This window comes from Chlorocebus sabaeus, chromosome 17, assembly GCF_047675955.1.
Source record: "Chlorocebus sabaeus isolate Y175 chromosome 17, mChlSab1.0.hap1, whole genome shotgun sequence".
Classification (NCBI taxonomy): Eukaryota; Metazoa; Chordata; class Mammalia; order Primates; family Cercopithecidae; genus Chlorocebus; species Chlorocebus sabaeus.
Window position 1 is genome coordinate 26,301,128 of NC_132920.1, and position 14,608 is coordinate 26,315,735.

The 14,608-nt window shown below is 43.9% G+C and overlaps 2 protein-coding genes and 1 pseudogene across 4 annotated transcripts in view; all 3 read left to right on the forward strand.

Moving 5' to 3' along the window:
- On the forward strand, positions 1-13,519 carry LOC103221987 (butyrophilin subfamily 3 member A2). 3 transcript variants are annotated; one of them, XM_073005716.1, is made up of 11 exons: positions 2-183; positions 2,859-2,919; positions 3,047-3,136; positions 3,433-3,780; positions 5,185-5,466; positions 7,815-8,015; positions 8,201-8,221; positions 8,314-8,340; positions 9,561-9,607; positions 10,005-10,031; positions 11,016-13,519. In XM_073005716.1, the coding sequence occupies exons 3-9, from the start codon at positions 3,052-3,054 to the stop codon at positions 9,599-9,601; spliced, it is 1,005 nt and encodes a 334-aa protein (XP_072861817.1). In that variant the 5' UTR covers positions 2-183; positions 2,859-2,919; positions 3,047-3,051; the 3' UTR covers positions 9,602-9,607; positions 10,005-10,031; positions 11,016-13,519. The 3 variants fall into 3 exon arrangements, with proteins under 3 accessions (XP_072861819.1, XP_072861817.1, XP_072861818.1); XM_073005718.1 differs by lacking the exon at positions 3,047-3,136 and having other exon boundaries at positions 1-183; XM_073005717.1 differs by lacking the exons at positions 2-183; positions 2,859-2,919 and having other exon boundaries at positions 2,926-3,136.
- BTN2A2 (butyrophilin subfamily 2 member A2) overlaps positions 9,561-14,608 on the forward strand; it is a 20,571-nt gene continuing 15,523 nt past the window's right edge. Inside the window, exons 1-2 of the mRNA XM_073005712.1 lie at positions 9,561-9,607; positions 10,005-10,031. The gene's annotated coding sequence lies outside the window, so the exon portion shown is untranslated. The remainder of the gene's footprint in view (positions 9,608-10,004; positions 10,032-14,608) is intronic.
- LOC140708903 (butyrophilin subfamily 3 member A3 pseudogene) lies at positions 11,755-13,519 on the forward strand (annotated as a pseudogene).

A 14,608-nucleotide genomic window follows, 5' to 3' on the forward strand; every position in this document is an offset into this window, starting at 1 on the left:
TCAAAAAACTATTTCTTCCAAAGAGCCACTCTGTTACTGTTTCTGATGGTTAGAAGACAATATTTGCTTTCTCTTTTTCATTTCTTCCGGATGAAAGGCTAAGCCGTAATAGAAAGAATGGAGAACTATTCATTGACCATCTTTATTCTGTGGGCTCTGATTCTCCCATGGGAACACCAAGGGGTAAGTGCGGGAAATGGTTTAGAGCCTGGGCTACAACGCCTAGGAGGAGTGGGGCTGAATCGCTGAGAGTGGTGAGTGGGCATGCAGGGAGAGTACTCGCCCAGAGAAACGGGTGCGGTGCCTCTGTGTGTGTGTGTGTGTGTGTGTGTGTGTGTACACGCACACACCTGCACATGCACATATGGGCACATGGGAAGACAGGAGAAGTACTGCAAAGAATAAGAAACTGCAGAGGTTGGGATTTAGTGGAAGGGAAGGGAGACAACATGAATGAAGAAATATTCCAACTGCATCTTCTTAACGTATTGTGGTCAGAAAGGGCAAAACAAAAACAAAAACAAAAAACCCTTAAAATCTGTTCTGGTCAACTCAAGGCATCTATTCTAAGAGATTCTGAAGAAGGAAAAAAAAAGAGAAGTACCTTATAGATTTACATGTAACTGTGTTTATTACAGAAGTATTTATAATATAATAAAATCTGAACCAACATTCATATACAACAGGTGGAGAGTAGACAATGCATGGTTCAGTCATAAAATATGGTCCATGTAACCATTAGGAATCATAATTTTAATTAAGTTAAATTCTTTATAATTTTAATAACACTGGATCCTTATATTAAAGCATTTTTGGTATCTTTTAGGGATAGTACTTGGTTTTCTTTCCATTCATCATTTCCCCAAAACCTAAAGCATGCTTTCCCATGGCTACAAGCTACTACATTGTATGAATATATAATAATTGAGAGTCTCTCTGAGCCTACTCTGACTCAGAAAGCTGCTCCTAAAGAAGAAAAAGAACAAACAAACAAACAAAAACCCCAATTGTTTTTTAATCTCTTTCTTTATTTTGGATTTTTGAGTTTCTGCATTTTGTTACTGTAGATTTTACTAGATTGAACAGCCTTAACCTTAAATATTTGCATCAATCTCTAAATATTTTTCTTCAATGCTAACTTTTATAATTGGAATTTTGAGGGCAAAAGATACAACATTTTAAAGGCCCTTGCCATGTATATATGGCCCAATGCTTCCAGAAACATTTCCACTTCCATTAGCAAAGTATTGATTATAACTACAGAGTATTTAAGGTTTTATTCCTTTTATAATTTTTTCATTGGCAAAATTGTCTATAGTAGAAAGAATGAATAATTAATAACCTAAAAAATAAAAGTTCTCCCTCTCAGGACAGCAGAGAAATTTTTAGCTTAGGGACTAATAATAATAACACCTCCTTTTCTTTAGGAGCATAAAGAGCAGTTTTGAGAAGCAGAAGATGTGGTGAAATATAATGTTTAGTTTGATGGTGGGTACAAGATCCAGGCAGGGGTGAAGCATGACCAGCTGCACAGACCTCTGTTCCCTTGCTTCCTCTACATCTGTCCCCACATGCCTCTGCAGACCTTGTTCTCAGAGGCCATTCCCAGACCCACAGCAGCTAGTATTATGGCTACAGGCCTCATGCTCCTTTGTTTTGGGAGAAACTGTTGAGGAGTTAGTATTTACTGAGCAACTAATATGTTCCAGTCTCTATTATTCCACATAATAATTATTAATTATTAACTAATATGTGAAAATTTTAAATTTAAAGCATTCCAATAATTTTAAAAGTAAAGGAAGCAAAAGGCCAAAGTGTCCTTTCACTCACTTAACCTCCAATCTTCAGTTTAGCATTCTTTTTTTAGGCTTTTTCAGGCATTTACATATATAGTTTTGCAGAAATGTATAGCTTTGCTTTTGTTTTTCAATTGAATCATTAGTATAGTTCTACAAGGTACTTTTTGATCACTTAGTATATCTCCATTGTCCAGGCTAGTGACATTAAATCACTCTTTTTAACTGCTGCATTGAATTTCCTCATGGGGATGTATCATATCCCTATGATATGTGGAAGACAGACAGATGTATCATACATCTGTATCATAGGGATTCCTCTAACCAGTCTCTTGTGGGTGACTGGTTCAGTTGGTAACCACTTTCATACTTTAAAAATAGTGCTGCAGCGTCATTCTCGCAGAGGCTTCTCTCTGCAGCCATGCAAGTACTTTGCTGCAGTAGGCATCACGAAGTGGAATTTTTGGGCCAATTGTGCACATTCTAAGTCTCATATTTGATATTTTTTAGTAACTACAGTTTAAATGGTTTTGTCCCATGACCAAGATCATCAAGCTTGTGACTTCTAGAGCCTTTACCTATTGTCTACCCTCTTTGTGTCCCTAACTCTACCACAGTGGTCCAGCCCATTGTGGGTGCTCAGTAAATATTTGTTGAATAACTTTATGAAGGGAAGAAAGAAAAGATGAGTAAGGTCTGGTCCTATTCAAAGCTCTCCCAATCAATGTCTTTGTGATTAAATGTGGTGGGTTCAGCCCCTGAATGACTTCAGAGCCTCCACCAGGCAATCTGCCTGGATCCCACTAGGAGCCACCAGGCCATGAGTTGACCATGATAATGGCCAAGAGTTTGACCCTTGAGGAGTCCACAGTGTTGGACACCCATAGAGTTGAACAAGGGTGGAACCAGGGAATCCAGTGAAGAGGGCCCTTCATAAATCAGAGGGGGATGATGGAAGCTTGGACCTAGCAAGGGAAGTGTGGGGAAGTGATAGGATTCTGAATATTCTAATGCAGTAGAGTCAGAGATTTCCTGATCAGATAACAGATATTGCTTTTACAGATGGTTTTCCATACTGGAACTCAAAGGTAAAGACATTCAAGGACAGACATTTTTGGCAGAGGTAAGATCTTCTTCGGTTACCATACTTGAGTTAGCCTTGGGGAAGTGGACGTTTCCATGCAGAATCCTATAGCTTCTTCCAGGCCACAGTGTCTGTCTCACACCTTCTGGTGTCTCTTGATATGCAGCATAGATGAAAATGGCAAGTTCCCTGGCCTTCCTTCTGCTCAACTTTCATGTCTCCCTCTTCTTGGTCCAGCTGCTCACTCCTTGCTCAGGTAGGGAACGATTTCATTATTCCACATTTATGTTTATGAAGTAGACGATTACCTCAGTTATATAATTAAGCAGACAATTACCTAAATGCCTTCTTAGAACCTTTAACTCCTTCCTATACCTGAAGTCCATCCCAACCTGAAGGATCATGTGTCACTAAGAGACAAATGGTGCTTCTGTTAGGAATAGTTTCCCCTCTAGGTTCTCTGTATCTAGCCTTCCCTGTCTGAGAAGCACCCTTCCTCTCATAACCCCAAATCCAAAACCCTCTGATGGAGCCTCCCCCTTGTGCCGACAGCTCAGTTTTCTGTGCTTGGACCCTCTGGGCCCATCCTGGCCATGGTGGGTGAAGACGCTGATCTGCCCTGTCACCTGTTCCCGACCATGAGTGCAGAGACCATGGAGCTGAGGTGGGTGAGTTCCAGCCTAAGGCAGGTGGTGAATGTGTATGCAGATGGAAAGGAAGTGGAAGACAGGCAGAGTGCACCATATCGAGGGAGAACTTCGATTCTACGGGATGACATCGCTGCAGGGAAGGCTGCTCTCCGAATACACAACGTCACAGCCTCTGACAGTGGAAAGTACTTGTGTTATTTCCAAGATGGTGACTTCTATGAAAAAGCCCTGGTGGAGCTGAAGGTTGCAGGTGAGCCTCCAGGTTTGGTTCTGAGAACATTTCTCCGTAGGCTCTAGAGCAGATGCAGAGTTCCTCTTTCAAAAGCACTGCAGACACTCCTGGCTGATCACTAGCGATTGTCTGCACTGCCTTCCAGCTTAGCTTTTCTGCGACCCTTGAGAAAGACACAGGTTTTCCTTTAGGAAGAATTCTTGCTGTACCCTACATGCTCAAGTAAAGAACTCCTTTCCTCTGGCGACCAGAAATATAAGGAAAGTGAAGGACAAGGGATAGGAAACATTAGAAACCATCTCTTCAGTGACTGGTACACCATCATTTTGGTTTAGTTGTGTAGCAGACGGCTTCTGTTGTGTCTCCAAGTACACAGTACCACGGGCCCTGGGAGGTGGAATAGTGACTATATCTGCTGCCAGTGTTTTCCAACCAGTCATCCCCAGGAATACTCCTGTAGTAGAACGAGCTGTATTTCTTACTTGTTGCAGTGAGGAAGAATACACATCATAGGGAGATGTGGTGGGGTCTCAGTAAGAAGGAATTAGAGCAGACTTGGTATACAATTTGGGCTTGTGTTAGGAGATTGGCGGGGGGCAGTTTATAGACTTAGCCTTTTGCCCTGGATGAGATGCCATCAGGAAGGTGTGGGCAGGTTAACTGTATGAGTGAGAACCTTAATCAATCTTATGTAGGAAGAAGGAGACCAGGGTGAGACTAAAGCTGTAATTGATGAAGGGCTGCAATCCCTGATTGTCGATGGGGGATGTTTGGTCATTGCTGTAGTTTGCACAGTGTTCATGTTTTTCTCTATGCTCACACATGATGTGAGGTGGTCTTGTTTTTCCCATGATCCATCATAGTCACAAAGTGCATTGTCTGTGTTAAGTGAAATTGCTTATGTTCAACAGGATGACATGGCGACCCGGTGTCAGTTTCCCTATGTTGGGACAGCTTTTCTCTTTCTCAGTGCAGTCCCTTGCCCTGTGGCTTCTGGTTGGGTTTGGTTTAAGGGGATCTGCAGCAAATAATCATAGGAAGAGAAGAGGAAGAAGTCTGGGTGCTTATTCCCTGGCTTCCTTGCTGCAAGGTACCTTCAGGCTGGCTGCATTGCCTTGCTGAAAGTAACAGCTCCTCTAAAGGAAGTCCTCAATGCATGAATCTCTTCTTTTATGTATTCAAAACAGCTTCCTCTCCTCCTCCCTCTGGTAATTGGTGTAGGTGGGAATAGCCACACATTACTGACCCTGGGATACTGCACTAGCAAATTTAGTTTTCCCCTCCTCATGACCACACTTTGGTAAACAGCTCCTGAATGAAATCTCTCTTGAATTATCAAATCTGAGTCTGCCATTGATTCCCATTGAGACCCTCCTTAATGCAAGAGCTATCAAGAATCTAGGCCAAATTATCCTTCCACAGCACTGGGTTCTAATCTTCATGTTGAAGTGAAGGGTTATGAGGATGGAGGGATCCATTTGGAGTGCAGGTCCACTGGCTGGCATCCCCAACCCAAAATACAGTGGAGCGATGCCAAGGGACAGAACATCCCAGCTGCGGAAGCACCTCTAGTTGCAGACGGAGTGGGCCTATATGCGGTAGCAGCATCTGTGATCATGAGAGGCGGCTCTGGGGAGAGTGTATCCTGCATCATCAGAAATTCTGTCCTTGGCCTGGAAAAGACAGCCAGCATTTCTATCGCAGGTCAGTACGTGCTTGGCCTCAGGCTTCTGAGCTGAGCTGTGGCAGTTGAATGAAGGGGGATGTGTTAGTATCTGTGGTCGACCTGGGTCTCTGTACTGAATATAAGGCCCAAAGCACAGATCTGGAGGCGCCGCCTTGTTCCAGGGGAGCTTCTTTCCTTCATAAAGGTGTTCACAACACAAACATTTTCTAAACATTTCCTATCTGCCAGAAAGTGTGACAGGCAATGGGAATTGGGGGAAAAACATTCAGATAAACTCCTTATATAATGTCAAATGACAAAATGGTATACATATATATACACACACACACACATACACACACACGCATACATATGTATATATACACACACACACACACACACACAAACTCTTATCATAGCGAAACAGCTGATCTCCTTGAATAAGAAGGAGATTCTAAAAACCTAGTAAAAAGTTTTGGCCAGGCATGGGGCTCATGCTTGTAATCCCAGCACTTTGGGAGGGTGAGGCAGGCAGATCATTGAGGCCAGGAGTTTGAGACCTGCCTGGCCATGGTGAAACTCCATCTCTTCTAAAAATTCAAAAAATTAGCCAGGTGTGGTGGTGTGCACCTCTAATCCCAGCTACTCAGGAGGCTGAGGCACGAGAATCACTTGAACCCAGGAGGCAGATGTTGCAGTGAGCTGAGAGCAGACCACTGCACTCCAGCCTAGATGACAGAGTGAGACCCTGTCTCAAAAAATAAATAAAATAAAATAAAAACTTAGTTAAAAATTTTTTAACAAAGTTCATGAACTATCAATTCATAGAAAAGGAAATAACCCACAAAAGAATGCTCATTCTCACTCATTAGGGAAACATTTGAAATCATTTTTCACTTATGACATTTACAAAAATCAAAACAAAACTGCTGTGGTTTATAATACATGGTTCTCATAGGAATGTAGGAAGGCAGTGACTCTCAGTCATTTTTCGTGTAACTTGCTGTATTTTTGGTGTGCGTTAGGTCAACCTCTATTGGCGGCTCTATAGCAATGTCTATCCAAACTACATACTTATCGATCCACACTTCCACTTCTAGGAATTTATCTGATAGATAAGCTTGCATTTGTATGAGATGATCCATGTAAAAGGTTTCTGTTTTTTGTTGTGTGTTTTTTTTTCTTAGACGGAGTCTCACTCTGTCACTCAGGCTGGAGTGCAGTATTACAATCTCGGCTCACTGCAGACTCCGCCTCCCGGGTTCAAGTGATCCTCCTGCCTCAGCCTACGGAGTAGCTGAGATTACAAGCATGTGCCACCACATCCAGCCAATTTTTGTATTTTTAGTAGAGATGGGGGTTTTACCATGTTGGCCAGGCTGGTCTCAAACTCCTGACCTCAAGCGATCCACCCGCCTCAGCCTCCCAAAGTGCTGGGATTATGGGCATGAGTCACTGCAACCGGCCTGTAAAAGGTTTCTTATAGCACTGATTATGATTGCACAAGGTTAGAAACTGTGCAGATGTTCACTGCCAGGGAACTTCCATACAAGGGAATACTGCCCAGTTTGTAAAAGCAAAAAGAAGCAATTCTATCTATAATAATATGGAAAGATCTTCAAGGTACACTTTTCACAGAAAAAGCAAGATGCAGAGGGACGTGTATAGAATGCTATTTTTAGTTTAAACATGAGGAAAAATAAGACTATACTTTAATTTACTTATTTTTAGTTCTCGATTGGGTTATTTACTTTACATTTTTAAACTTCAACAAGCAATTTTGTAACACTCACTGTACATCAGGCACTTTATAAGTATTAATTTAATTCTTCTAACCTCAGGAGATAGGTATTATCATTACCCTCATTTTATAGATTAGGCCACTACAAACAGAGAGGTTATGTAGTAGTCCAACATCACACTGCTAGTCATACGGGGGAGCCAGCATTTAAACCCAGGCCCTCTGACTCCACAGGTTATGTTCCTAAGCATCATATTAAGTGGACTAAGGAGAAGTTAATACATGGAGGGAGGGAGGACTGGGTGGATGAGAGAGTTGCATGCCTTTATGTATATGTAGTTTTGAACCATGTAAATGTGTTACCTATTGAAAAAATATTTAGAAAAAAATGTGTATGACTCTGCTCAAGTTACTTTCCATGTGAAAGGCAGACATCTCAAGATAAGTAATAGTAGAAGCTTGTAGTGAGGGTTTACCAAAGTCTTATCTATAGTCCTCTGAGACTTTAGGGAGAGAATCCTTATTTAACCTCATGAGATAGCTTCCCTGCCCCCAACCTGGGCTGAGCAGCTAAAACTTGGGGCACTGAGGCTGGGGAGGCTGAGTGCACCAATGCCCATGACCCACAGCTGTCTCCATTCACAGACCCCTTCTTCAGGAGTGCCCAGCCCTGGATCGCAGCCCTGGCAGGGGCTCTGCCTATTTTGCTGCTGCTTCTCGGTGGAGCCAGTTACTTCTTGTGGAGACAACATAAGGAAATAACTGCCTTATCCAGTGAGATAGAAAGCGAGCAAGAGATGAAAGAACGGGGATATGCTGCAACAAAGCAGGAAATAAGCCTAAGAGGTATCCAATGCAAGCAGAGAATCTAAGCTCCAGGCTTGCGTGCCCCAGCCTGAAAACCTCACCTCTTTCCCCCACCCTGGCACCGCATCATGTTTAAGGTTTATTTCCCGAAATACCCACCTCACTCATAACAGTTCATCTTTTTTTTGTTTTGTTTTTGTTTTTTGTTTTTGGTTATTTTCCAGAGAGCCTCCAGGAGGAACTCAGTAAGTTTTCCCATTCCTGCAGAGACCCAGGCATGTCTTCCTATCCCAGCTTTGAGCACCTTGATGACTCTTTCCTGTTCATTCTGTTGCAGAGAGGAGAAAAATCCAGTACTTGACTCGTGAGTGGCTCTGACATTTTCTCTGAATTCAAATCTATTACTCTCTCTCTGCTTCGTTATTTTCCAGCCCATAAGTCATATCCCAGAGTTGAAAAGTGGTCTTGGTTCCCTTTACCCAGAAAAAGAAAACAAGTGTGGCTCTTTGGAGAAACCACCCAGTGGTTTTTCTCTCTAGAAAAAAAAAAAAAAAAAGAGGTCTTCAATCTCTTTGTACTAGGGGCTACAGACCCTTAAGCTCTAAGAAGCACTGAAGAATATCCAGGGTTACACTTCAAAAGGAAGAGGGAAGAGAAGAATGAGGTGCATTTTCTATGCCAGGAAACTTACTTGTTTTCCACAATCTAGAGGCTGCTGAAAGGAAAACAAGAATGGAAGATTTAAGAAATAAGAAAATCAGAAGAGAGAGAGGGAGAAAAGTGTGTCTAATAAAGAGGAGTAGCCACAGTGGCTCAATTGGTACAGATTGATCATAATTGCTTTCAAAAACTAGTCCCTGAAATTGCTCTTTAAATTTCCCAAATTCCGGCCGGGCGCGGTGGCTCAAGCCTGTAATCCCAGCACTTTGGGAGGCCGAGACCGGTGGATCATGAGGTCAGGAGATCGAGACCATCCTGGCTAACACGGTGAAACCCCGTCTCTACTAAAAAATACAAAAAACTAGCCGGGCGAGGTGGCGGGCGCCTGTAGTCCCAGCTACTCGGGAGACTGAGGCAGGAGAATGGTGTAAACCCGGGAGGCGGAGCTTGCAGTGAGCTGAGATCCGGCCACTGCACTCCAGCCGGGCAACAGAGAGAGACTCCATCTCAAAAAAATAAATAAATAAATAAAAATAAAATTAAATTTCCCAAATTCTTTTTAGAGCAAGGTAAGAAATGATACAGATTGAGAAGGATGGATCTTGTACTCCTAGACATTCACATATAGACATGGTGACACCTATGTCCAGGTACAGATTGGAAACAGATGAGCTGGACCCCATTGGGAAGGAACTCTCACAGTGCCTGCCCTGCCACTAGCATTCAGTCGATGTTCCCAGACTTGATATTAAGAAGAAGAGGTGAAGAAAGAATTGTACCTGCAGATGGAGACCATGGAGAAGGGTGGGATGGTCAAAAAAAAAAAAAAAAAAAAAAAAGACTAGATGGACGCAAAAAGAAGGGGATGGGCCAACACAGAAAAGACAGAGTTCAGGTGACACCTCTACCTTGCTTTCATTGTAGGTGGAAAGGAGTCTTCGTCTGATACTGATAAGTCAGCCTGATGCTCTGTAAGTTTGCTGGGTCACGTGCCCTGAGTATTTCAACCTTTTCTCTGCTGTGACCTGTGGATGTTCTCAGCTGGATTAATTAGATCGAATCCAAAGACTCAATTTCTGTGTGGTGGGGGTTCACCTCTGCTTTTCTGGAGCCTCTGGGAAACTCCTGATCCAGCACACTCCCTTGCAAAGCCTGGCCATGCATCCTGTACATCCCATGACACAGGGAGCCTAGCCTGACATTTTTGAGAAGGTGCCACCCCTGACCCATCAGAACTGTAGAGGAGGGAAGCTGGACCCTGGAAGATACTCTGAAGAAAAAGAGAGAAAACATGTAGTGAGAGGAGAATGGAGTGGGAAAAGTACAAGAATACTGACCTTTTTCTTATCTGTGTCTCCTTCCTTTCAGAATGGAAAATGGCCCTCTTCAAGTCTGGTGAGTAAATCACTGTATGTTCCCTGGACCAACAACCTGAGAAACTATATTCCTTTTTCCTTTTTTCTTCTCCAACTATTGTGATTTGGGGAAAAGAAGTTCCCTTGACATCTTTTGTGGGTAGGAAGACACATAAAGGGTGGAGCTGAGGGGAAGGAGACACACACTGCATGGAGAGTGAGGATGGAAATGCCAAACAGAGAAGGCAATGCCTACCCAAAGAACTTTGTCCTTCCTAGGCTTCCCATGCCACCTACTGCCTGTGTCTCCCCAAAGGATTTAATGCTTCCAAGCTTTGGCCTCCACATTTTTAGATGATGATTGCAATCTGTGTTTCATGGGGGCTGAGGCGAAGACTGAGGGAATAATGAACTTGCTTGGCAGGAACCTAGCAAGAAATAGATGGCAAGTTCAAACTGGGTGGTTGAACGAGGTTTCCAGAAAGGAGGATTAAGAGAAAACAACAAGGAAAAGTGCAGTGCTCCCATGATTCCCAACAGTGGGGAGCTGTCTCCATTCCTTGCCTGTGAGGGATAGGGAGGGGAGGCAGTTACTGGAACCCAGAGAAAAGTAGCTCAAAGAGAGGGTTTCTTGAGAGAGTCGACAGGCCTTGTTAGAGCAGCACCAGCTGCTGCTGGCAGGGAGGAAGCAGGAAATTAAATGGTGTGCCTCTCCTTTCTTTCTCCTTCCAATTTTCTATCAGGGCTTCCCACTAGTCAAACCCAACAGCAAACCAGAGGACAAGGGAGCCCAGTGGCACTGTTCTTAAAGGACAGATTCCTGGGGCCCAGAAGAGGGTGGAAAAAGCTGAAAGGTGGAGAGTGAATCTGGGGCATATAAGGCCCCACATATAGCCGAGCACAGAGACGGCCTTGCAGCTATTAGAACATCAGGAGCTTCCTTCATGCCCTGCTGTGGGCTGAGTAAATAACATGATTGCCTTAAACAGCGCTAGAGATTTGTATGTTTATCCCCATTTTTCAGGTGAGGAAATTCTTCAGATGAAGCTCCACCTTGTTAAATAAATTGGATATATGGAAAAATAGGACTGCAGAAAAGGGGAACACATTCAGCTCACAAGTGGTCGAGTGAAGATTGAAAATTAAACTCTGAGGGCCGGGCGTGGTAGCTCATGCCTATAATCCCAGCACTTTGTGAAGCTGAGCCGGGCAGATCACAAGGTCAGGAGATCGAGACCATCCTGGCTAACATGGTGAAACCCCATCTGTACTAAAAATACAAACAAACAAAATTAGCTGGGCATGGTGGTGGGCACCTGTAGTACCAGCTACTTGGGAGGCTGAGACAGGAGAATGGCATGAATCTGGGAGATGGAGCTTGCAGTGAGCCGAGATTGCACCACTGCACTCCAACTTGGGCAGCAGAGCAAGACTGTTTCCAAAGAAAAAAAAAAAAGAAAAGAAAATTAACCTCTGAGTATAAAGCATCAGTGGGCAGAACAGTGTGGGGAGGGAAACAACAAAAATGTAGAAGGAGGATCCTTGTTGCTTCTTGAGGCCGCATCAGGGTATTAGGTTAGCCAGATACTGACCTTACTTTCATTTCCCCTCTGGTCACAAGACCCCTGGGGCTTTCACCAATGACACTGATGAGAGAATCACATTCAGGGCAGACTAGGGACCCCAGGTTCTGGAAGGACCTCCTCAGCATGGCCCAGGCTTTGCATGCTCAGGTTCTGAAATCCAGGAAAAATGACTGACCCCATGGGCACCTCCTCAAACTCTCTGCGGCGTATGTGATTCTGGATCCAGACATGGCAAACGCCATCCTTCTTGTTTCTGAGGACCAGAGGAGTGTGCAGCCTGCTGAGGAGCCCCATGACCTACCAGACGACCCTGAGAGATTTGAATGGCGTTACTGTGTGCTTGTTGTGAAAACCTCACATCAGGGAGACATTACTGGGAGGTGGAAGTGGGGGACAGAAAAGAGTGGCATATTGGGGTGTGTAGTAAGAACATGGAGAGGAAAAAAGTTGGGTCAAAATGACCCCAGAGAATGGACCATGGGGCTGACTGATGGGAATAAGTATCAGGCTCTCACTGAGCCCAGAACCAACCTGAAACTTCCTGAGCCCCTAAGAAAGTGGGGATCTTCCTGGGCTATGAGACTGGAGAGCTCATTCTACAATGCCACGGATGGATCTCATATCTACACCTTTCTGCACGCCTCTTTCTCTGAGCTTCTGTATCCTGTATTCAGAATTTTGATCTTGGAGCCCACTGCCCTGACCATTTGCCCAACACCAAAAGAAGTAGAGAGTTCCCCAGATCCTGACCTAATGCCTGATCATTCCCTGGAAACACCAGTGACTCCGGGCTTAGTTAATGAAAGTGGGGAGCGTCGGGCTGAAGTAACATCTCTGCTTCTCCCTGCCCAGCCTGGAGCTGAGGGTCTCCCCCTCCACAACAACCAATCAGAACCATAAAGCTACAGGCACACACTGAAGCACTTCACTGATAGTCATTCGATTATTCCATAGAACAGTTGCTTGAGTTTGGTGCCACCTTATTGTCCCCTTTATGCAAATAAGGAGACTGGGGTGTAGAAAAGTGTATTGACTTTACCAAGTAGACATGACTAGCGAACGACAGAGCTGGGATCTGAACAACAATAACTAACATTAATGGAGAACTTAAACTTAAAATGTTCTGAGTGCTGTGTTATGGGCTTCGGTGAGTGTCAGTCCTTTAATCCTCACAACACCCCATTGGGTAGTCTCATTTTGCAAGTGTGAAAGCTGAGGCAGGGCAACATTAAGTAACTTCCATAACGCATACGGTAATTTGTGCAGTTGGGAGATGGTCAGCCTCAGTCCCTGGCTAATTGCCCATTCTTTTGCAGCCTGATTTTCCCCCTTGGGAAGAACCTCCATGTAGCCCTGAGGTTCCCTTCCCAGGGCAGCTCCAGGATAGAGATCACTGTGGGTGGTTGTGGAGTTGACACCTCTATTGACTCCTTCCCAGCTGATTGTCAGAGCCTTAGACCCAGCAGTCCTTGGAGTGGCTCTGCAGAGTGTCTTTGTTGAGAGAATAACGTTATAGTTCCCACATGGCCTGTGACTTGGAAAGAGACTAGAGGCCACACTCAATGGGGCACAGATGTGTGCCCACCCAATAAATGTGATAAGTGATCGTGCAGCCAGAGCAAGGCTTCCTACAGTCAAGATTTCTAGGCAGAACAAATACCCTAAATATCCTCTGTGATATAAGTAATTTGGATGAAGGAAGCTAGAAGAATTACAGGGATGATTTTAATCCCGCAATGGACTCAGTCTCCTGGAAAAGGATCTGTTCACTCCTGATCATTGGTGGATGTTAAACCCATATTTCGTTCAACTGATGCCTGCTAGGGAAAACTGCTCCTCATTATTATCACTATCATTGCTCACCACTCTATCCCCTCTACTTGGCAAGTGCTTGTTAAGCTCTAGTTGTTCAATAAATGTGCTAATAATGCTGACTCCTCAACTTGGCTTTTTCTAGACTATGGTGTCTACTCAGTACAGTAGAGTATTCTGCTCACCCACTGTACTCACCACAGTCTCAGTTTACCTCACTGCAGCATTTTCATAAAATCCTTATTGGATGCATCTTCTATTGCTGCCATCTGAATTACTAGAAATTCATAGACTTAAAGCAACACAAATGTATTATCTCACTGTTCTGTAGGTGAGAAGTCCAACAGGGATCTCAACAGGCTAGAATCAAGGTGTCTGCTGGGTGGATTCCTTTCTGCAGTCTCTAAGGAAAAAACTGTTTCCTTGCTTATTCAGATTGTTGGGAGAATCAGTTCCTTTCATTTATAGGACTGAGGTCCCAGTTGTTTCCTGGTTTATAGCTAAGGGCTGTACCCACTTCTAGAGGCTGCCACACTCTGCCTCCTAGCTCCCTTCCTCGATCTTCAAAGTAGCAACACTACATTGAGGCTCCTCTCCTGGTTCTTTTTCTCCATTATATTGCTCTGTTTCTTTTAACTTCTCCTTTTTTTCCTTCATTTTATTTATTTATTTATTTTTGATAGGGATTTGCTCTGTCACTCAGGATGAAGTGCAGTAGCGTGATCTCGGCTCACTGCAAACTGTCCCCTGGGCTCAAGCAATCCACCTACCTCAGCTTCCCAAGTAACTGGGACCACAGCCCACATCACCATGCCTGGGTATTTTTTTTGTAGAGACAGGGTCTTGCCATGTTGCCCAGGCTGGTCTCAAACTCCTGAGCTCAAGCAGTCTGTCCACCTTGGTCTCCCAAAGTGCTGGGATTATAGGCGTGAGCCACCGCGCTCAGTACACCTTTTACTTTTAAAGACTCCTGTGATTTGACTGAGTCCACCCAGATAGATTAGAATAATCTCTCTAAAGGTCTATAATTTGAATTCTGTGTAAGATCCATTTTGCCATGTTATACATTCTATTCATAAGTTTCTTAGTGGATATAGCTCAAAGGGGTGCTGAGGGAGCACTATTCAGCTCGCCACACTGATTTGGGAAGAGATCCCAGGAAACACAAGTGCAGAAATAAATTGAGAAATGAGAGAAAGCCACTTACATGAGAAATGGG